The sequence below is a fragment of the Zalophus californianus genome, chromosome 6 (genome assembly GCF_009762305.2).
Source record: "Zalophus californianus isolate mZalCal1 chromosome 6, mZalCal1.pri.v2, whole genome shotgun sequence".
In the NCBI taxonomy this organism is placed as follows: Eukaryota; Metazoa; Chordata; class Mammalia; order Carnivora; family Otariidae; genus Zalophus; species Zalophus californianus.
The window spans coordinates 102,339,967-102,364,067 of NC_045600.1; the positions used below are offsets into that span (position 1 = coordinate 102,339,967).

Genomic DNA, 24,101 nt, shown 5'->3' on the forward strand with positions numbered 1-24,101 from the left:
CTACTCCACTTTTACTTCATTTGCTTGTGTCTTTCTATTTCACCATGCATTCTTCTATTTCATAGCTGTTACAGCTTTATAACTTAGTTGAGGAGGTGAGACATTAATTTGGAAAATTTCTTGTGGTCCTCCTGTAGTAAAAAAAATTTCAGGGGTATAATCACCTTCTGATTCTACAGGATAATGCTACATTTTTCTCCTGAACTATTTTTTTCATAAACCCCATGTTGCTGTTGTTTTTGTTTTTTTTTTTCCCTGTTCATTCACACTTAATAAGGAAAGATCTGTTCAGACCTAGTGTTTGCCAATAATGTGTGGATTTTCTTTGAACTCCCTCACCATGTCCACCTGCCTGAGTGGAACTCCCTTCTCAAATCAACTTAGCAGACAAGGGAATGGGCAACAGCCTTGCTTCTAGCTCAGTTTCCAGAATGTGGCAGATTATGTGCTGACTGAGGCACAGTTATCTACTTTTCCTACTGCCTGGTGCTCTAACACCAAATAGAAGAGAAACATTAAAAACCACAATCCCCACATACACTATTCCCAGATTCTTCCTGAATCTGCCTCAATATACAGATCTGAACATCCTCCTCCAGGAGGTCCTTCCCACTTTCTCTCTAGTGTCTATATACTACCACTGGGCATTGTAGTTACTGAGCAGCGTTAACTGTGAGGAGAGGGGAAACAATACCAGCACAGTCAGAGACCTCTGCTAGAGCTCCCATGTCACTGAGCCAAGAGGCTAAGAGGATCAGGGAATTTAAGCCTCTGCACCATTTACAAACCTTGAGTTTCTGTCTTGTAAAAAGTAAAGCACAAGCAAGCTAGTATAGTATAGTTCCATCAAATTGTCATGGTGAAAATTATTCCAAGAATCTCGTAACGGAGGAACTATCTGTCTGATTTTTCAAAAGTAGCTAAGATTTTATCTCTTTTATGGGCATTTCAAAGGGAATACAGGAGAAGATAATTCAGCCACTGTTGGCCAATTACCATTTTAAAGCAAAAGTCAATAAAGCTTTTTTAACAACTGGCATTATCAGACAGTGGAACAGGACACTGTATGAACTTTTCATAATAGGATATATTTCTACAGAAACAAATGATCTATATTGCTAACACAGGAACAATTCCTACACTAGAGAAAGGCTGGTAGGTGAATCCTTAAGACCTTCCCAAAGTTTAAAAGTCTAAGAATAACATATTTGATTAAATTAGCTACCTAAATATTGTTTTAATAAATATTTCATTAAATTTCTTATATGGGACAATTTGTATACTATCAGGTTCCTTTAATTAAAATCCATGGTCTTCATTGGGAAAATATGCCTAAAAACCTCACAGCCAACAGTGGCAACCATATGTTCAAAATAAAGTTGTTTTCACTTACTTTTAAAATTCCTTTCTTTAAAAAAAAGGGGCATATAAAAGATACTTTACTGGGCTTTACTTGGGCAAGATAAAGCAGGCCTATTTTTTAAACTGTAAATAAATGATTTTGTCTAATCTAAAATACAGGTATGAACTACTTGCAATCTAAACTCCAAAACCAACTTATTTTGAAAATACTTCCATTTCATTTTTAGTTCAGTAAGGATAAAGATGACTGTGTGAAGCTGGCTTGTATGCTTCCTTCACCACCAGGCAACTCATATAGCACTCATTCACATCACGATACCTTTAACAGACTGTGTTCTCCAGTATTTGCTGCGTATGTCCAGGTAAGTTTTCTGGTACCAGTAGGATCTGCCCAGGCAAAAAGTCGAGCTTCTCCTGGCACCAAGTACACTTCCTCCTGTGACCCACTGAAACACAACCACCAGAGGGAAGATGAAAACAGCCAGGCCTTGAGAAATCCAGACCTGTGGTTTACAGGGGAGGGGACAGGCACAAAAATCTTCTAAAATAGCCTTTGTTAATAAACAGAACTCTGCCTAAAAATAAGTACCCTAAAATGTCCAATAAACTAATGGTTTAAAGCTTGAGGGAAGGGAATATTGCCTTTCTGAAGTTGCAGTATACTCCAAATTGATGCAGGCAATGGAATTCATTAAAGTAAACAAACTGGTACGTCAGAGCTCACCTGCAGAAAAAACTATAAACAATAAATCCTTTAGCAGCAGAATGTCACTCAGTGCTTAAATTTAAGTTTATTAATCAAATGCAACAGATAAGAAACATGAGTCTCAAAAAAAGCAAAAATTATGTCCACACTGTTGCTACTCAAAGTGTGATCTATGGAGAAGCAGCAACATTACCTGGAGCTTGCTGAAAGTACAAAATCCTGGGCCCCGCCTAAAACCTACTAAATCAGAATCTCCATTTTAACAAGATTTCTGGGAGATCTTCCAAATTTATCATTAAAATTTAAGAAGTATTAGTCCATATTACAAAAAACTTTCCAGGGAAAAACAACAACAAAAGGAACCCAATTAGGTTTCAATCCCATTCTGTACTTTTAAATCTTCCAGTGGATTCAAGCCAGGAGAGTTAAGAACAGGTAAATCTACAAGGCATTATTTTATATAAAATAATTCTATATGTAAAAATAACCTTAGGCATATATAAAATTTTATACATATGTAAAATAATGCCCTGCAGATTTATAATAATAATTCTTGGCAGATATATAATATATATTCTAAGGGTTTAAAACTGTTGTCATTAAATAATGGTATCACCCAAGCCAAATGACAGCACAAGCAAGAACAACAAAATTTCTATCATTCCATACTTATATTCAACACCACTACCTTATTCATTGTCCTCTCATTTAATCTTCTACCACCTCTACTGGGGGAAAAAAAAACTTGATAGAGATTTATAGGGAGAGGTTCACTATTTCCAGATTACAAAAGAATAATAATGCTTAAACAGGTAAATAGGTTCACAGTTCCTTATATGCAATTCCGAAATTTTAAAGCTCCATACGTCCAAAGATTTTTCTATTAGTGTGGTATCAAAAATCATTTGGCTAAAATACGTAATCTGAACCAAGGTGAGATTATTAATAATTTTGATTTATCCCACTTGATATGAATATTTATAAGTTTCACTGCAGGAATGTTAATGTACTGGACTCTGGAAACTGTCCCAAAACCTGCTGAGGGTATTATAATAAACAGCATGTGTTCCATGTTACCTTTCTAAAATCAGAAAACATGTAGAATGTAAAACAAATCTACCACCCCAAGTGTTTCCTAGAAAGGACTGTGGGCCAGTAAAAAGCAAATGAGATTTCCCATGAATCTTTTTTTTCATACCTCTGTTTGTACATGACAACATCCTGTGATGTGTGGTTTATCACTAGTGCAGGTGCAGATCCCTCGTGGTAATCAGAAAAGGTTATGACAGTTGAATGTTCAGCAGTGTTTACATCCACCAAGATACCCCCATTCTATTGTAGAAAAAAAAATTCTGTTTGAGGTATTGGTTTAGCTTGCAGTGACATCTGGAATTTCAATCAGTTATGTAGACATAAAAAGTCTATTTTCTTAAGTTCTTAACTGAAAAGCACACTGGTTCTTATCTCTTACAAATATATGTATAGGACCTCACAAATAGATATATTAGCACCTTTAAATGATTACCAGATTTTTTTTCCAGTTGAATTCTGTTTTTTTTAATTTAAATTCAATTAGATTTTATAGCATGTTTTAATAAAATATTTTATAGCAAATTTTAAAAATCAAGGACACTGTATTTTAAAACAGTATTTGAAAATATGATGTACTGTATGGTGACTAACATAATAAAAATAAATAAATAAATAAATAAATAAACCATGAAAACATAATAAAAAAATAAAATAAAATAAACCATGAAAACATACCAGCTCTTCTAAGCTCAATAAAGTGCCATTATCCTGTCGGTTATAAAAAAATGGTTTGGAGGATCCTTCACAGCCCACCACTCTCACACAAAGTTTGCCTGACAAATTTTCAGGCCAAAACGGAAGGCACTAAAAATACAAAAGTTAAGATCAGTCTTAAAACAAGACTGGGGTATAAATAAGACAATGGCTAATTAAGTTTTCAATTCTAAATCTAATCATGATACAATTATTACAAGTTTCTTAAAATATTTCCTCCACATCTCATGTTAAAATTATTAATAATATAAGGCCTATTTATGAAACCAAAGAAGCTCCATCCGAAGAACATAGATCTAATAGTCTGTATGCACTTATAGAGTAATTATAATATGAGAAACTAAAGAGCTTACTGATTAAGAATGCCTCAAATATCTTGAATATTTAAAACCTATAATCTTAAAACATCTGCTTTTGTGCATATCCCATTATAATTCCTTAATGCACTATGAATTCTTTCAGTGTTATCTTATGCTAGATAAACTAGAAAGACAATTGAAGGCAGAGAAGAGAACGCCACAGACCTTGCTGGAAGTCCTAACATTACCTTCCTAACTGTTTGATCTTAATCAAAGCATACACCTCTCTGAGCCTTATCTGTAAAACTGAGGTTTTAGTTCCTAATACAAATGTCCCTCTGTTATACAATACTAGGTAAATTCTATTTCTGAATAAAAATGCTACTATTATCAAACCCACATCAATGGTAATGAGCATTTATTTGTTGCCAAGTCTACAGAGATCATTCCCAGAGCCTTGGAAAGCCCATGCCTCTCAGAGCTCTAAATCTGTGTAACTGGAATCTCTCCTCTTAAGCTTCTTGCTAAGTTTTTAAATATATATACAATTTTGTTTTTGAGATGTACAGAAGAATGGTTCTTTCTTTAAGGTCAGCTGGTTTGGCTGAAAACTCAGGCAAATTCAAGCAGTAATACTCATCTGTGCACCTGTCCTCTCCCTCACGCTTTCCCTCATTCTCTTCACTCCTAAAATCTTATTGAACCTGCAACGTTTAGTTCAAATCCCACCTCTTCTATGAAACACTCCCTTTTGATCTTGGCCACAACGATGGTGACTTCCAATGACTGTACTGACTTTAGAAAAGTATGAGATTCATACTTTTCCTTCTCGGTAAAGTGAGGGGTTGAATTTTAGGAAATTTTCAAGGAAACTTTCGGATAATCTATTCAGAAATTCTAAAGCCACCTATAACTTAGCATATATTTTCTTCCATGTGTTAATTTATATGAGTCTTCAGCTCGCCAACAAGATTATATACTTCTTGAAGGCAGAGACATTATCCTATTGAGATAATTCATAGTACAGTATCTTCATCTTCTTTTCACAATATACATCCATATGTTCTATACATATAGGAAGAACTAGAGGCTGGGTGTTAGCCCTCTAGACTGGCTAGTGATAAATATTACCAGTACTTTTATTCTTCTTTTTTTAACATGTGTTTACAGTGCAAAAGAAAAGTCAAAGTTGGCTATCATATTTTAATACACAAATATTGTAGCAAAATGGGTATAACAAAGAAGTATATGCAATTCTTATTTATATATCATATTTATTTGTACATTTTAGGAGCCAGTTATAGTAAAGGAAAATTTTACCTCTGAAGAAGCAATATAGTTCCACTTATTAGTTGGCATTGAGCCATCAAATGCAATTTCGCCAACTTCTAGTTCTAATGATGACTTGTTTGCAATGGTACAAAAGGGAGTCAGAGTAACTATTCGTGTAAGATTAAAACTACTCATTTTGATGCTAACACCAACCTGTGTAAAGGAACAAACAAGTTTATAATTTCCCAGTACTTTATATAGATTCTTTGAAATGTATACACACATATCCCATTCATACACAGATTTCTTAAAATACTTTAAAATAATGCTTGTTAAATAAAGTAACTAATATAAGCCATATTCAACTACTGATTATCTTCTAAGAAAAATTTTTGGTTCCTTAATTTAGCTCCATCAGAAATCAATTCAAGAAATATCAAGTGGTAATCTAACTAATGATGACTCGTAATATTTAATTTGTATTCTTTATTTTTTAACATTCCAAACATAAATTGTTTTATAATTAGTGGAGAGGCTCAAGTTTTGCTGTTTTATCATCACTCTGTTAATGAACTAAGATGAAAATTTCAAAGTGGCAATAAAACAGGTCCACTGGCATCATATTACTCAAATTTTCATAATCAAATTTAATATTTAAGAAACATTTGGCAGAGAACAGTATGGAATGAGGATTCAACTTACTGTCTTAAACTTTTTATAAATTCAGGTTTTGTCCTGATACTAGTGGCCACAGAAATTTATAGAGATAACAGTCCTTTACATAATACTTAGAATTCAAATTTCTGTACCCCTTAGAATCTAGCTGGTTTACTGAACTGAAGAAAATGTGAATGAAGTCAGAGGTAAGTAAGCAAGTGGAATCTTACCAGGTACTCCATATTGTTGGCAGGACACTTCACACACCCATAACTTCCCACTGTATCCAACGAAAAACCACTGGACCAGGCACTAGTTGAAATTTTTAATTGTACCTACACCAGAGAACACATAACCATCTTATAAGAAACCTAAAAGACTATATTAATATTTTATTTGAGGTAAAGTTGTTAGACCACTAGAAATTTATTTAGTATCATGGGACACAGAAAAAAAATAATCAAAGCCATACTGCCAATGGGTCACAGAACCACAGATATTCTAGAGGCCAATAAAATAAAAGCAGAGCTCTGATCTTCCCATTCACCTGTGCAATGAGTTTAGTGAATTTAAAGATGTATACCAATGAGACCCTTCATTGTTTAAAAAAAAAAACTATAATATAAACTGACATTTTTCCAGTGTTACACTTAAGATATTGAGCTAACAAATTCTTAAAAGTTTTAAAACATAGAGAATTTATGTCTTTAACATTATTCAGCAAATGTTAAATGAAAGGCATCATGACCAGCAGAATGGAAGACAATAGGACACAGTTCCTGTCTTTAATGAGCTCCAACTAAACAAGGAGGTGGGAGACACATACTAATAATTATGATGTAAGACTCAAGGTGATTAATGGCTACATGTTCAAAATGCTATCAAGGTGAGAAGGTAAAAAGTTTACTTCTAGCTAAGAGATTTAGATAAAGTTTTATAGAAGAGATCTAATTGTGCTCCTCCATCTACCCAACTAGATTATAAAAAGCCTGAGGACAACCAGAGGTAAGAGACATAAACAGGTAATTACAACGCTATGGATTAATCGATACTTTAAGATAGTGGTTTTCGAAATGTGGTCCCTGGACCAGCACCATCAACACCACCTGGGAATCTGTTAGAAATGCAATATTCAGACCCTACCCAAACCTACTGACTCAAATAGGGGCACAACCCAGAAATGTGTACGAAAAGTCCTCTAGGTGATTCTAATCTGAAATTTGAGAACCACTGCTCTAAGAGGACATGGATGTAATACCTAGCTCCACTTTAGACAGTTAGAAATCCTTCACACATGTCAGGCCTAAGCACAATGATAGCCAAAGAATGAAAAGCAGGTAACCAGAAAAGATGTGGCAGACAGGGAAAGAAGGGAAGAGGCATTCTAGCAGAGGGTGCAGCACAGACAAAGGCCTAGCAGTGACTTGGGACAGTGTGTGATAAGCAATTCCAAGATAGGAATCTACAAAGGAAAGAAGGGACCAGAGCACAAAAGACCAGGATTAGGCACTAGGTTCTCTCTCAGAGGCCTGGCTTAGTGCTTCATACCTAGGTGGGCTCGGTTAACAGAAGCCAAATCCAACTCTTCCACCTTCTGAAATGCTATTTCATCACTGGTAAACTAACTAAAATCAAGATTTCTACCTGACACTACTAAAAGAACAGAAGTAATTCTAAAGACCATGGAGAAAAGGGCAATTCAGCTTTGGGAAACTCTTGCTAGTCCTAACATCTCACTTGATGTATTCCTGAAAAGTCTCCTTGGACCTACTTCATGCCAGTGGCACTTCGCAAACTGGTAAGAATGGATTTAAGGAAGGCTTAAATGACTCACGAGTTTCCAGATTAGGAATTTATCTGTTTTAAATTGTTATATCAACCAAAACACACCTTATTTTTACTAAAAATGTTCTTCTTCTTAAAAGAGAATAAAATAATATCCCTGAAATCAGCTGGATGTTTCACGTGAATGTCTTCCGAACGATACTGGAGAACCCGAGAAGTCTTGTTGATCAGCCAGTAGGGACTAAAGATAGATAGCACCGTCCGGCTGCCAATTCGTTTGACATGTACTGACAAGTCAATTGACATCATTTCTGTGGAGTCAGAGGAAAAACATACAAGAAAGAATTCGGGAAGTGTATCACATAGACGGAAATGTCCATTCCAGTTTCTGCCCTGATATTTCATCAGAACCAACTCCATTATTTCTCCACTGATTTTTGAATGTAGAACATCAGCAGCACTGCCTTCTGTGAGCTCATGAGTTTCTGCTGTTCCCTAAAAGCAAACAAACGAAAACTAAATTTGCTTACTGATTTTTTAAAAACCTCTTCAATAGCAACATCCATATTTTATAAAAATGCTAATAACCTACCAGATTCAGATTAACTGACAAGTCTTCAATGAAGTATGTTTACAAATTATGAATGTCCAATAACCACTAACAACTAAAAAGAAAACACTGTATCATAGCCAAAAGCAGAAATTGTCTTTTGGCCATGAGTAGGCCAATGGCCGTAAGTTTTAAAAAAAAAAGTCAGGTCTATGCCGAGAATAAAAGGAATGCTGGCTGTTGTCTATGTCATTAGATGAGCCACTTAACTGCCTGGGCTTCAGCTTCATCTGCTATTCACACACTATGCCTAGTGGTTCCCACATAAAAACAAGGAAAGTGATATCAAACTATTCTGACAAGCTATCTAAGTAAGGTAGAATTATTTTTGAAATGAATAATAGCCACATAATAAATCAGGCTTTCTTTTTGAAAGCTTCTCTTGCATAAGTACTATTTAGTTCATTTAATTCATTTTAGTCTTCACACCTCAGGGATGACTCATTGTCAGATGAAGAAAAGAAATAATTTAGGTTCCAACACTTTCCAGACTTTTGTATTTTAAAATGTTGTGGCATGAAAATCTAAAAATATTTATCATACATCATCACTAAAAAATGTTCCCCGTTATTTCTTAGACAAATTATTTTAAGTTCAACAGAAATCTGGATCAAATAATCATACTATTAACTTTAAAATAAAAACTTTAAAATTAATTTTAGAATAAAGTAAGATGAGGTATTTCCCCACTGGCGTTTTTCTATCCCTTAGCTAATGGAATTTTACTTAATAGAGATTATTATGGTTCTTAACTCATAGCAGATGCAACAGAGTTCAGTGGAAGGGAGCAAAAGAGACAAATTGCCTAGGTTCAAATCCCAGCTCTACAACTTACTAGCTGTGGGTTCTTGGGCCTGTTACTTAAACCTTCTGTGACTCAGTTTCTTCATCTGTAAAATGGGCCTAATAATAATAATAGTACCTACTTCAGAAGGTTATTGTAAGGATTAAATGTGTTAATACATGTAAAGCACATGGCACAGTGATTGTCATATACTAAATGCTGTATCAGTTTTTCCTGTTATTAATATTAAAGTATGCTATGGAAAATACTGACCTCAACTAAAAGCACAGTAAAAAAACAAAACAAAACAGAATTCACTCTGCAATAATAAAGGTCAAACAAAATACAAGAGACATACTTCGAGTAAGTATCTTAGAGAATATGGGAGAAGGTTCCGCAAAGTGAGGGTAGGATAAAGATGAATAATGTAAGCCGGATCCCAGTCTTCCTCATGGGTACATATATAGCTTAATTCATCAGGCAGAGCAACTGTACTGACAATGAGAGGTAAGAAGTTGACTTCTACTGATGGACACTGCAGCATGCATCTGACTTCCCTGCTCCTGTGAAGTTCTTCCTTCCAAGAAATATAAGTGGTGGATTCTTTGTACTGATTCTCTAAGATACCGGCTGGCTGAATAAACAACTGACATCTAGAGAAAAAAGAAAACGGAGTGGGGGAAAAAAGTTTTTATCAAAAACTTAAGAAAAAGAATATCATTAAATCTTCTTGGTAACACTACAAGGTAAATACTATTATTCCAATTTTTACGGATGAGGAAAACAAGGCTACGAAAGGTTAAACTTGCCCCAAGTCATATAGCTAACCCATGGACGAACTTTCTGGAAAAAAAAATCCGTAGACAGTGACAAGTCAGAAAAAATAGTCATTTCAAATATAAAGACAATCTAATAAAGACAGATTTCACAAAATTCTAAAACATTGAATATACAGTAAGAAATTTTCATCTGGTAAATTCAGTGATTAAATAAATGTATTTCTCTATATATGTCTTAAAACTGGCTTTTATATATTTTAGATAATGAAAATAGAAGGTTTTTCTAGAATATAGATCCCAATTCACAGAATTAAAAATATGTATTGTGAACCTTTTAAAACTTAGTATATTCAAAGAAGTATGTACCTATATGAATCTAAAGGAACATGGAACTCCTCTTCAGGTCTGGCTACTCCAATGCGCTCCAATAGCTTAACATTCTTAACAGATTTATAGATGATGAATGCAATAGAGAAATGGTTTTTAATCTGTTAGATAAAAAGACATACAAGTTGTTTAAAAAGATATAGATGCTTGAAAGAAAAGTGTGAGCTGCACATAGTGACTTTTTGATCTAAAAAGTTTCAAACCCAGTATTGGAAGATATTTTTAGGGATAATTGAAGCATTTTGGGATATTTAAAAGCTATATATGAGAAACTTGGATGTTTAAGGGGCAGTTGAAAATTTCTAGGATATTCACATGCTCTATTCTCTATGTTCCTTGTTAGTGTATAATATACATCAATTTTGAAGAGTTCAGCCATAATACTTTCCCTATTACAAACTTTTGTCAATGCACCATGTGAAAACAGGAAAGAATAGCAAAGGAAACATGAGGAAAAGTACTACAACTCTCTTTTCTTAACTACAATATAGGTTAGAGCTAATAGCAAACTGAGAGATAACAACGGCCAAAAATGGAAATCCTTTCATTTTGTATCTGATGTTATAAGTAGGAAGAAATGTTCTTTTGATGACCATATAATGAAACCTGTAATAATGCAGAGAAGAAAAATGGATAAAGGCTTAAAGGTAGAAAAGATTAAGATATTAAAATTTTTTTCTGTGGCGATCATTCCAATATTCCTTCACACATACTCGAAAAATACAGTCCCAAGTGATATACAAAGAGAATGGAATGTTATCCTATTTGACAACCAGCTATAATTATTAATACTCCCAGTTCTAAATCTTTAAAGAAATAGACAAAAAGTTTCATTAATTTTAAACCTAGACAACAAAAATGGGCTTTCAAATAACAAGACTGTTTAATCAGACATTTAAAATGAAGACTATTACAAAAGTAGGTTGGATTGGAAATAGCAGCCAGTTTAATCTATAATTTATTTCTGAATAATCAGTATTGACATAATGTTTTACCATTTTCCTATATTCAGCTAAATGACTGAATACTTCTTGTTTTACTTGAAGGGACACAATTCACTTTAGTGCATTACCTGCAGAGGAGAGCGAAGGGTAATTACTTTACTCCCTTCAGTTGCATCAATTTGTACCAAGACTGAGTCAGAACGACTGGCATTGGGATTCCGTACATTATACAATCGCCTTCCGGATCTGGCAACAGGAACTTTTGCAACTTCTGTATACCCATGAGGTACTAAGGCAGAACGTAAGTGAGAAGCATTCCAAATGTTAATTTACCTGTATTTCTCTAAGACAGAGTACTTCCCAGCAACTTAAAATAATGACAAGGTATTCTTCTTTATGACTAAAACTGATGACTACACAAAATGCTTTTTTAAGACATAGGAACTAACAAAGAAAGGAAACTAAAGAAACTAAAATTAAAAAAAAAAAGAAACGAAACTAGTTATAAAATTTTTTGACCCAAAACAATTTCTCTTGGGGTTTTAAGTTGTATTAAAACCAAGAAACAGGGGCGCCTGGGTGGCTCAGTCAGTTAAGCATCTGACTCTTGATTTCAGCTCAGGTCATGATCTTGGGGACCTAGGATTAAGCCCTACGTCAGGCTCCATCTTCAGCGGGGATTCCCTCTCCCTCTGCCCCTCCCCCCACACACACTCTCTCTCTCAAAATAAATAAATAAATCTTTAAAAAACAAACAAACAAACAAAGAAACAGGTTCTTAACCCTAGAGAACAAACTGATGGTTACCAGTGGGGAGAGGAGTGGGGGGGGATGGGTGAAATGGATGATGGGGATTAAGGAGTGCACTTGTTGTGATGAGTACCAGTATATGGAAGTGCTGAATCACTATACTGCACACCTGAAACTAGTATTACCCTGTATGTTAACTAATTAGAATTAAAATAAAAACTTTTAAGAAATGTATTAAAACAAACAAAATCCAACCCGTTCCTTATTCTTTCAACTATATAGCAATAACAACCTTTTCTTTGTATTGCTGATAATTACTGTCAATATTTTAGGACTTCTGCATATAGTTAATTTTCCTCTCCTCATTGAACACACATTCTTTTTGAAGCACACTACATATTGTATAATTTAAGGGCACAGAAATAATCTAGTTTTCTAAGGTAAATCTTTTTTTTAAAGATTTATTTTAGAGAGAGAGAGCATATGTGCACATGCATGTGTTTAATCAGACATTTAAAATGAAGACTATTACAAAAGCAAGTTGGATGTGTATTAGTGGGGGGAGGAGCAGAGGGAGAGAAAGCATCTCAAGCAGACTCTGAGCCGAGTGCTGAGCTGGACGCAGGGCTCAATCCCACAACCCCAAGATCATGATCGAAGGTAATTCTTTATTTTAATTTTTTGAAACTTTTTAAAGATTTTTATTTATTTATTTGAGAGTGAGTGGGAGAGAGAGACAGAATGAGCAAGAGCAAGAGCTAGCACGAAGGCGGAGGGGCAGAGGGAGAGGGAGAAGCAGCCTCCCCGCTGAGCAGGGAGCCCGACACGGGGCTCCATCCCAGGACCCCGGGATCATGACCTGACCCAAAGGCAGACACTTAAGTGCCTGAGCCACCCAGGTGCCCCTCTAAGGTAATTCTTAATCAAATTTAATTTTCTCAAGTTTAGAGGAAGAAAACGAGACAAGAGTTTATCAATTATTTGTTTCAAGCCTTTAGAAATGTTGTTTCCCATGGTATCTGCAGCAATAACTTCTTATTTTATCAAAAATAAGCCCCACACCTCAATTCCAAATATGCCCTTAAAATAAAGTAAATATAGCATACCAAAGGTTAGAGTGAAGAAGGAGCTTTCTTGACGGCTCAATATAGATAATTTTCCTTGACGTGAAGGTTCCATGCTAGCATATTCCAACTCCAAATTCTGACCAGCATCAACATCATAAACACCACGTTTCTCAAGGGAGCCTATTACTCTAAGATTATGATTGGGCTGCACCTTAATGGGAACACCTACAGCATTTTTTACTGTAAAAGGAGCCCTATCTTTTAAAGAGTAGTCAAAAGTAGAAGCAGTGCCCTCTGAAAAACCCTGAAAAGGAACATAACATCACAATAAAATTTTTGCAAAATGCAATTTTTTTCCAAAATTAAACAAGACTATACATTTTTAAGAAATTAATTTTGATGACAAACATCAATAATCCATATATGTTTCAATTTAACATCCCATTTGAAAGATTCCAAGCAAAAACCAAACATACTTTGGCTAAATTGTTGAAAACATTAAGGCAACTTTTGGATATTGTTATATTCATTGTATCTCCTGAAGAAATACAAACTGCTGTTTGTGGCTCAGGAAGAAAAATAAAATCATCTCCTGGCATTAAACTTCTATCCTGGACTGGATTCTTCTTTACCTATGATGATAAATAACATAACACATTTAAGTTATTAGTCAGTTAATAATAAAATTTAAAAACTCTCAAAGAATTAAATTCTCCTAAACTGGTCACACTGTATTAAAACACATCAAATGTTTCATTTTCAAAAATAATCAGTTCTTCACTTAGATTTAGCACAGATCAGCAATCTTTCTTTCAGAGTATAGTCAGTAATGGGGTAATGTTTAGAACTATGCCACGAAAGCACTCAAAGTCAGCTACGATATTTGTCTCTTGTGCATTCCCCAGAACAAGCTACTGACCCAGTGACACCTGACTAGTCAGTCCTTCTGTGTTGATGAGGACTCTACAACGACCCTGAAATCTAAACTGATCCTTACTGAAGTAATGTGGAATTACTTCTACTTTTTACTGTTAACACCTATAAATAATATGATGAGCTTTCAACCAGCCATCAGATTCCATCATAGTTTTCATTCTAATAGAGCTCAAAAACCTTATAAAAAATTACCTGTTAGCCTATCTGGGCCAGAGACAGGTACATCAGAAATATTACTACTTCACTGAGAGGAAACTGGGACACAGGTTAACTGACTTCTCATCTTTAAAATAAGAATCTGCTGAGTCGATTTCAGTGCCTCACACTTCAGTCAGGCTACCTCAGAGAGTTGTGTTGTGATCATTTGTTAAGGGTATATAACTCATGTTCCTTTTAGTCTAGAAAAATGTGCTTTGGTGTCTAGGATTCTGAAGTGCTCTCAAGAAATACCATAAAGAGATAACACAAAAAAATCATGAACTAGAATTCAAGTTTTCTCAAATTTTTTGGTCTCTTAAAACCAAGGAGGATCTCAAAAAGCTTCATTTATATGGATTATACCTATCATGTGAACTCTATTAGAAACTAAAACCGAGAAAACTTTATTCATTTAAAAATAATTATATGTTGAATATTTATTCATATTCAATATAAATGTTGAATATTTTGAATATTTTAATATTATATTATATATTATGTTATATATTAAAATAACAATTTTAATATTATTTTTAATTATAAAATTATAAAAATTAATATTTTTAATGAAAGATAACTATTAAAGTTATCTTTAATAGTAAAAAGAGGGGCACTTACAAATCTCTCTAGTGCCTGCCTTAAGAGAAGACAGGTGGATTCTCATTTCTGCCTCAGTATTCATTCTGTTGCAATATAACATAGTCTCTGGAAAATTCCATTGTATACTCATGAGAGAATGAGAATAAAAATGACATATAATGTCTGAGTATTATTATGAAAATAGTTCTGATCCCGTGAACGTCCTGAAAGGGACTCCAGAATCCTACCACATCTTGAGAATCACTGAACTAAAAAATATAAGTGAATGCCCTTAGTGCAGTTCAACATAAAGATATTTTATGGTTTCCTTACATCAAGCCTTAAATTCCATTGTCTCTTCCCCTCCACTCTCTCAATCAGTGGCTCCCAAACAGCATGGGTCTCATTGTAATAGTGAACCTGGAAAGGCACAGAATTATAATAACAGAGTCTTTCAACTTTAACCACATATTTCTATAACCAGTAGGAAAAAATATTATGTAATTAATGTTATATGTCAATCATCATTTTACCACGCCTAAAGACACAAAGAATATCTCTAAAGAGGGTGCATTTTCCTTTTCTTTCTTACTTTACTGCCATAAACAAATTGTTTAACAGAAAAAAATCTTTAAAAAATAATGATCAACTAAATAATACTACACATCAACAAGTTAAATGTTAGAATGTATTATCTATTCATATATATATATATATATATATATATATATATATATACACTTGCTGTGGCCATGCACAAACAAGAAAAGCTCACATCTTAATTCTGCAATTGTACTTTTGAGAAGCTGGCTCTGGAAGTACTAAATGCTGTGGTCATACCTCTAATGTCATGTCAGCAGTAGCAGCCATTAGGGAAGTCCAATTTTTAATTTTTCCTGAAAACTTAGACTCTGCCAGTAATAAAGGTACAGTTCGATGCCCGAGGCCACATTCTAAGGTAACTTGAACCGACTCTACAACAACAGCACAATTTTCCTCTACTGATGGATGTTGAAAGTCTTTGAAATTTTCTGTTATTTCTCTTGCCATGTCAACACCAAGAAACCAAGAGTTATAATCACTAATAGGTTTGACACCCCAAAGGTTTTCTGTTTCCTTAGATGTATCTTTGGATTCATCTTCTTTTGTCTTTGGAGACATAGCAGCCATGATTGTCATCACAGTATTGAGAATTATGGGCGAAATCTTTAAAAAAGAAAGCAGAAAAATTTTAAGAATAAATTATTTCCCAGATGAGAACACATAACACGAAAGTTTAAAAATGAATTAAATATAGGCAAATATCAAATATATTACATTCATACCTAAGGAAAACCAAAGTGAATACACAAAATCATATGTCAAGACAACTAACCTCATAACAATGATTTCTGCCCAGGCTATTCTGGAATTAAGTAATTAACATTATATGTCAACTGTCAAAACCTGAAGTTAAATTGATCAACTGAGAGTAAAATAGTGTTAGGCAAACAGAAAAATGTAGAAGTATAACTGAATTTTTCATTTTTCAAACTGCTGCATTAACTAAGCCAAAGTGTATGGTCCTCATCCAGGTATACACATGCACGGTTTTCATTTGTCTTACTGAAACAAAAAGCCTACGAATCACCACAGACCCCTACCACTTAGCCCAAGATCTGCAAATTCTACCTCTTCCCCTTCGTGTAGAGTACCTCTGCTCACCTCCTCATTCCTATCACTGTGCCTTAGTTCTACACTGATGATGCCCTGTAGGTCCAGTCAGCACCCTCAGGGCCCACCCTCCACACTTCCACCAGCATTATTTTTCTAAAACCCAAACTTGGGCATGCCATTCCTATGCCTAAAATCTTCAACTTCCCCTAACTTTAAGGATAAAGTTCAAACTTCTCTTTAGCTTAGGACACAAAGGCCTTTGTGATCTGATGCCTAATCAATTAGCTAGCAAGGGTTTCCCAAAGTTTGAGCAATACTGGGTTAAATAAGTGGATTCCTATATTGTTCAGTTCTCACAACCTCTACTTGTTTAATATGCTAAAAAGATACGATTACACAACAAAAGAAGGATCTGGTATGTACCTCTTCCCAAACTTACCTGTCAACTAAGTCACTTTTTGTTCTTGCCTTATTAATGTCACCTATAATTAGTGCTCTCAATCTTACAACTCCACCACACCTTTCTCTCCAGCCGTGTGGGATCACCCCTCTCAGCCTGTCAAGGGTTTTTTTATACCTCTGCTTTTGTGCATATTGTCGGTACTGTCTTGATAATCCTCATCCTCCCTCTCCATCTAACCTTCATCAGATTTTCAAAACTTAGTTCAAGTAGCACCACTTCAAGGCAGCTTACCCTTGATATCCTGGTCTGAGTTAGAGGCCCCCTGTCTGTGCTCCCAACAGCATATTGTGCATGCCTCTACCTCTGAAAGCTGGACTCACTGATGTACTTCTTAATATGTCCTTAAGTTTTTTGAAGGTAGGGACTATGTATCCCCAGTGCCTTGAACAGGACATTTTTCATTCATAGTAAGAGCTCAAAAAATGTTGGCTGAATAAACAAATAAACTGATATGCAAAGAAAGACAATCCTCCCATACTTTAAGTTTTTAAAAAAGTAAATCTGTTAACAAAATACAATCTAAAACTACCTAGTACCTTAAAATATTGAGAAAAAACTACATTGTTATTTTTATGGTAACTCAAATGACATTAGTTTGAGCCTTGGTTTAATCACTATTGGCTATTTTATAGTAAAGCTACTATCAGAACCTCAATTTTGTGTCCTTTGGACAGAGAGAGAAATAGATTTTGGAAAGTATTCTAAATCTTCCATTTCTAACCAATCATGAGGTCATATTTAAACAATACAAATGCCACTGGGGAAGAGAGATTTTTTTTTCAATACTTCAAATGTAAGAGATTTTAAAAAAGCAAATCCTAATAACTTACTTCTAGCATTCATCTGTCATAAATATAAGACAAATAAAACATTTAATTATATAATTATTAAATTCAAATTATATCTCAAATAAAAGCCTAAAAATGACTTATGACAAATAATAGCAACTTCATTTTTCCATCCCTCCTTCCCCTTCTCTTCCCACCCTATCTCTGTTGTCCCCCAATCTCCTCAACACACATACATGCAAATATAATAGACAAAAACTATACTGATCACTTGTAGATATTTAAAAGTACTCTTTTAAAAAAGAAATAAACATTTGCTTTAAAGAAAAATGCATATTAATGTCAGTGATATTTACTGTTTGAGTATGTGAGGTGACTAGCATAATGCTGTAGTTACAAGAGAGATCAAAAGATACTGTTAGAAAAATAAGAATTTTTACCCAAATAACATGATAGGCACTAACCTTAATTATAAATTCTTCAACCATAATACTTATATTTTGTTTTCCTGAGGCCCACATACATTTTTCCATAAATAAAGAACAGGGCTGTAAGACCTAGAAACAAACAAATGAAATTCACATTTCCTTAGTAATAGATCTGTTTTCTATACACACACACACACACACACACACACACACACACACACACATAAAATGCACCCAAGAATATGTCTTACTTAACTGGAGATCTTTAACTATAGCCTACTACTAAAAGCAAAAGGTAAACTAAGCTAGCTGAGAATTTCTTGTGAGGGCTCTTCTGAATATGACAAATCTGTTAATATTGTAAAAGGACTTTAAGCAGTTCTGATCAATTCCTCTATGTCAAAATTCTTAAGTAATGATGCACACTTACTAATAGAAGTTTAAAATGTTTCCTTTCACTAAAATACCTTTTAATGATGCCCTCTGTAAAACATGCATTTAAAGTATCTGTAAAAATGAGGTAAAGACTATGTTAAAGTATTATACTCACAAAGAAGTATATGAGGAAATTAAACTATTATTTCATTGTAATTTTTATGACTACTAAATCACCTGAAACTTATTTTAAACAAGGAGTCCTGTTAACACCTTAAAAAAAGACTGTGGTAAGATAGGTAATGAACAGTTTCCATATGATCAACAAGAGGTCAGTCTTGAATATCAGCTAAGGTCCTCATAAGAACAAATTTGAAATCTTCAAATCCAACTATGTATTAAAACTATGAAGCTTATATTTACATACATATATCATCAAGGAAATAAACTAACCTTGCACCTGAATTGAATGAGGGAATTAGTGTTGCATAACTTCATTTAAAAAAAATTAGGATGAGCTTTTAATGGAGTGATTAATACAAGCTTTCTGTGACAGGCCAAAAGATGATCCTGCTAAGAATGCTTCATGATAAAGTACTGACTAAGCCTAGCATTGTATTTCTTTCTGTAAGCCATTTTGCCCACAGATTTTAATTCAAATAATACTGTAGGGGTGCCTGGGTGGCTCAGTCGTTAAGTGTCTACCTTCAGCTCAGGTCATGATCCCAGGGTCCTGGGATCAAGCCCCGCATCGGGCTCCCTGCTTCATGGGAAGCCTGCTTCTCCCTCTCCCACTCCCCCTGCTTGTTTTCCCTCTCTCGCTGTGTTGCTCTCTGTTGAATAAATAAATAAATAATCTTAAAAAAAAGAAAATAACACTGCAAATGAGTCGTATAACGATCCTCTTTAATGTTAAATCCTCAATTTAACATTTAAAAATTATTGGTATGGCAATTAAGTTAATTAAAATCATATTTTTCAACAATAATGCGAACACATAATTGAAGTTAACTTTTATTTTATTTTGTTTTATTTTTTGAAGTTAACTTTTAAAACAGCAAAACACTATCTCTTTTGGTCTCATGACTCCAACTGAATTTTTTTCATTCTAAGCTTAAAGATTTTAATAATCGTTCATGCATTCATTCAGTCATTCACTGGGTATACTGTGGTAAACAACAGAAACAGCTGAAAAGGAATGTTGATTTGTACTAAAATTCAAATACTGCTCAACAAAAGATGGCACAATGAAAAGAAAATGAGTCTAAAGGTAGTTCCCAGTTCTGTCACTAGCAGCTATGGCTGAATCATTTAACATCTTTGGAACTCAACATCCTTATCTGTAAAACCTCAGGTTTGTAGTAAATAATCTCTGAAGTCTTATAGAGCTCTCACGTTCTCAGATTCTATGAATCCACCATTTCTGCCATTCTCAATCCAAGCTTAGAATAAACTAATTCTTACTGTGGTAATGTTTCTTCCTCTTTTTTCTCTGAGAAAAGGGCAAGCAAGGACTTTAAGATCTCTCACAGAAGCTTCCATCATCTGTTCAAGTTTGGATGTTGACAAAGACAGGTTACACTGGAATGAGGCTGTCAGAGCAGGAGCATCAGCCTTCGTCAGACTGGCAACAAATACCACTTCTGGATCTGTGATCTTGGCCTTTAAAGTCATGTTTGGTCTTACAGAGTCATCTGAAGAAAAAAAAAATAGGAACCAAAAAAAGTTGTAGTAAAATATCTCTTGTTCCTTGAGTATATGTTGTCTATAAGTCACTAAGCTGTTTCTAATATCTTGCCATAATAGATATGGTAGAATTAACACTATTAATATTTGATTAATACCAATGATAAATGATTATTAACAAATGCTGATTGTGTGGGATAATGCAATCTGATTTCTGTCATAAGAAGATCATTTCCACTTTGACCTAGCAAGAATAATCCTGTTTTGAAGTTATTTTTGTCAGAATTAAGGTGTGTACATTATGTACATGAGCGTGTATTATGCTATGTTGCAGGGACAAGGACGGAAAAACAGGAGAGGGCAATATCAGGAAGAGGGTAAGAGACTCTTTATATCAAAGTTCGCTTTGACTTTACCATAAAGTACACAGTGTCCTACAATCTATAGTATAAATACATTAAATATGTGTATGAATATAGAGATATCATATGTGATGACTGTTTAGGAAAGATCAATGGAAAAATCAAATTCTGATCTTGCCAATAAATGGCATTTTCCAGTCTTGCTGAGTTATACATTAGAAAGATAAATGCCTCACCTTAGAGAGTCATAATTTAACAAAGAAAATCACTTGGTCTACTTGGTAATGCTGGAATAAACAATTTATTGAACAGGGAAGTGACTTCAATGTACATCAAGACCAGACATCCACAAACACTCCACTGAGTTTAAGGTGTTTATAGTGATGTCCAGGGGCATCATGCTGGGTGCTCCAATACGCCCACCCTCTGCCTCTATTTGTTCAATTGTTCTTCAATGTGCTATAATTCTTCCATATATTTTCTTTAAATAAAAGATTGCCCTTCTATAAAACAGGCTGCCAACCAAAGACCCAGATTAACGCCCTCAATTTTTGGATAAGTAAGGAAATGTTAATGGCAGAGTTGGAACCAGAGCAGATGTTTCCTAGCCACTAATCCAATAAATATTTCTACTCTACCTCTCTGAAAAATTTATGCTTACTAAAGTTTTTCCACAGAATATATTTAAATTGGAAAGAGCAATTTTACTTTCTTAAATTGTCCATTCATCTTTTTTCTTGTCTGTAATCTTTGTTAACAAGTTGTCATCTACAACAGATAAATTCTGCTAACCTTTCTCCATCTTGATTTTTGCTGTGGCTGTCTGCCGTAGTGGAATCTGTGCTTCTTTTGCCATATTTTCTGGATTCTGAGACACAGCTTTGATAAAGAAATCTGCCACAGTCATCAAAAACTCCACACTGGCACATACGTATAGCTTGTCAAGAACAGCATCAATGTGACTTCCAGTTTTACTTTGTTTGTAACTTATATCAATCATAGAACTGTTGTCATCTTGGTCATTCTTTTTATCAATCATTCTAAAAAATATATACATTCATTATTTTATTTCTGCAAAAATAATTTAAAAGATGAAAAATTTCCTAAACATCTTAATAATCTTTCTTTCACCTTCGAGTTTTTAATCTGAATAGAAAACAGATCAGTGTTAACCAGAGTCTAATTAGCTAATAAGCAACCAAGGCGTAGTCTCCTATGATTCATTTTATTAAGTAATTACAGAATATTTTATAATTATAATGCAATAGCAGAAAAATAAATGAATGACTACTGAAAGGGATTTCAGCAATTAACAAAACACATTAATGTGGTCCCACAAAACTTAAAAGACAACCTCTTTATATTATTTTACAAAATAAAACCTCCCTGAACGAATTTATCTCCAAACATCCTCTATAATTTGAGTCCAAAAGTATTCAATCCAATTCATATCAGCCAGTGTTTATCAAGGGTCTGCAATGACTGTTCCCACACATTCTCACATGTGCTGGGACAAGCAGGTTACCAAACAGAGGAGGGCCTTTATCATTCTTGCCTACGCAACAGTGGACAGCCACCCCAAACACGAAATTTGCAAACTAGAAAAGCTGGTTGCATGCTAGCACTCTTTCCTCATTTATTCATCTCTAGGAAAAACAAACGGCTCAGAAGTATCCAGTATGTATTCAGTGGAGTCCCAGTTTAGGGAGTAGCATAGTTTTTCTCCAAAGAACATCAAGCACAAAAATAATATGTCTCATTATTTGATGGAAGAATAAAAATATAATTTGACTATTAAATTTACATTATTTCCCACTTTATTGAAGGCTGATATAAGTTAATGTTTTAACTTATAAAACTTATAAAACTGGGTTGATAAGGTGAAAATGCTAGGGATTCCATTTCTAGTAAAACTTTGAAAGAAATTTCAGAACACTGTTTTAAAATATATAGACAAAATTGGGGCACCCGGAAGGCTCAGTCAGTTAAGTGTCTGCCTTCAGCTCAGGTCATGATCCTGGAGACCCGGGATCGAGCCCCATATCAGGCTCCCTGCTCAGCGGAGAGTCTACTTCTCCCTCTCTCTCTCTACACCTCACCCCACTTGAGTCTGCTTCTCCTGCTCCTTACCCCACTTGTGCTCTCTCTCTAAAATAAATAAATCTTTTAAAAATATATGTATAAAGACAAAATAAATAAGACAAAAATTTAAAACTTTCAGACATTAAAAAAAAAAATCCTGCCTACTGGAGACAATTTAGAAAAATATTACCAACAAACCACCCCATGTGGATTTCATTGTTAAAATCCTAACATTCTCTTAGTTTCCGCTTTTAAGATGGTACTCCATTTTATTATTAAATGTCCCTTTAAATCAAACTTCAAAGCAATTGAATCTAATATTAGCACTACTTCTTGATGCACTTCAAACTGAAGTACGACCAAAGACCTCTTTTGATAATCCCAAGCCTAGCAATCAATGCCTGGCAGCAATGCAAGGTATAATGTCAACCTTACATAATGTACAGCAAGTTCAGAGATGACAAACCTTGATGTTGCTCTCTCAATGCCTTCTCTGAGATCATCAAGAGTGCATGTCTTAAGTTTAAGGCTGACATTCATTGAGCCATCCTTAAACATCTTCCCTACAGAGGCCATAAGATGTAGTCTGAGTTCACCAAGCCGGAAACTGTCATTGTGAAATGAAAGTTTGGATTCCTGTGGCATGTTTTCAAGCAAAAGAATCAATTATCTTTAAATAGTAGGCAACTACTTTTAAACACATTTCTTAACTCAGAGACAAAAGGCAAATCAATAAAATTTAAAAACATGGGTGTTAAAACACAGGAATAAAACAATAATATGTATGTTTGTGAGTGTATAGGTATATACAAAAAAATACGCATGTGCATGCTGATATTCAACAATGGTTAATATATAAACATTTACATCGCAGTTTAATGGAAATAAAAATAATCAGGAAATATTTTTATTAATCAGTCTAATAAATATTTAAAGAGCTCTTCTGTAAAAAAAACACTGTGATAGGAACTATGTGTTTATGAGAAAGAACAAGACATAGTAGGTGATCTCAGTGAGCTTACAACCTAACAAATATAGAAAATAGAAATACATTACAAGAACCATCACAAGGAGATGCCAGAAGTTGTAACTGATCAAAGACTGACATGTAGTCATTTATTTATTCACATTTAATCCTCCCATATTCCACAAAGAATATTAAGTGATTAGGTAAAGAACACAAACAGCAAAAGCTCAGAGGGTCAAAGAGATCACTGTGGGCTGAGAAAAATTTATGAAAGTGAGAAGTGAATTGAGCCTCAGAGACTGGGTGAGATTATACGGGCTAAGAGGAAGTAGAAGATATTCTAGATGGGGGAAAAAAACATGAGTAAATAGTT

The 24,101-nt window shown here is 34.3% G+C and overlaps 1 protein-coding gene across 6 annotated transcripts in view; it reads right to left on the bottom strand.

Moving 5' to 3' along the window:
• The window catches only part of VPS13C (vacuolar protein sorting 13 homolog C), a 182,293-nt gene that overhangs the window by 36,502 nt on the left and 121,690 nt on the right, over positions 1–24,101 (bottom strand). For all 6 annotated transcript variants that reach the window (XR_003516050.1, XM_027572704.2, XM_027572703.2 and 3 more), the window contains 17 exons: positions 23,228–23,397; positions 21,472–21,719; positions 20,096–20,325; positions 18,293–18,385; positions 15,762–16,127; positions 15,255–15,341; positions 13,685–13,840; positions 13,248–13,512; positions 11,520–11,680; positions 10,427–10,548; positions 9,640–9,934; positions 7,993–8,382; positions 6,333–6,437; positions 5,494–5,658; positions 3,836–3,964; positions 3,267–3,400; positions 1,682–1,808 (listed from right to left, as the gene is read on the bottom strand). Coding sequence is in view for 5 of the 6 variants with exons in the window: in XM_027572704.2 (XP_027428505.1) it covers positions 1,682–1,808; positions 3,267–3,400; positions 3,836–3,964; positions 5,494–5,658; positions 6,333–6,437; positions 7,993–8,382; positions 9,640–9,934; positions 10,427–10,548; positions 11,520–11,680; positions 13,248–13,512; positions 13,685–13,840; positions 15,255–15,341; positions 15,762–16,127; positions 18,293–18,385; positions 20,096–20,325; positions 21,472–21,719; positions 23,228–23,397 (3,243 nt within the window). In the remaining variant the exon portion in view is untranslated. The remainder of the gene's footprint in view (positions 1–1,681; positions 1,809–3,266; positions 3,401–3,835; positions 3,965–5,493; positions 5,659–6,332; positions 6,438–7,992; positions 8,383–9,639; positions 9,935–10,426; positions 10,549–11,519; positions 11,681–13,247; positions 13,513–13,684; positions 13,841–15,254; positions 15,342–15,761; positions 16,128–18,292; positions 18,386–20,095; positions 20,326–21,471; positions 21,720–23,227; positions 23,398–24,101) is intronic.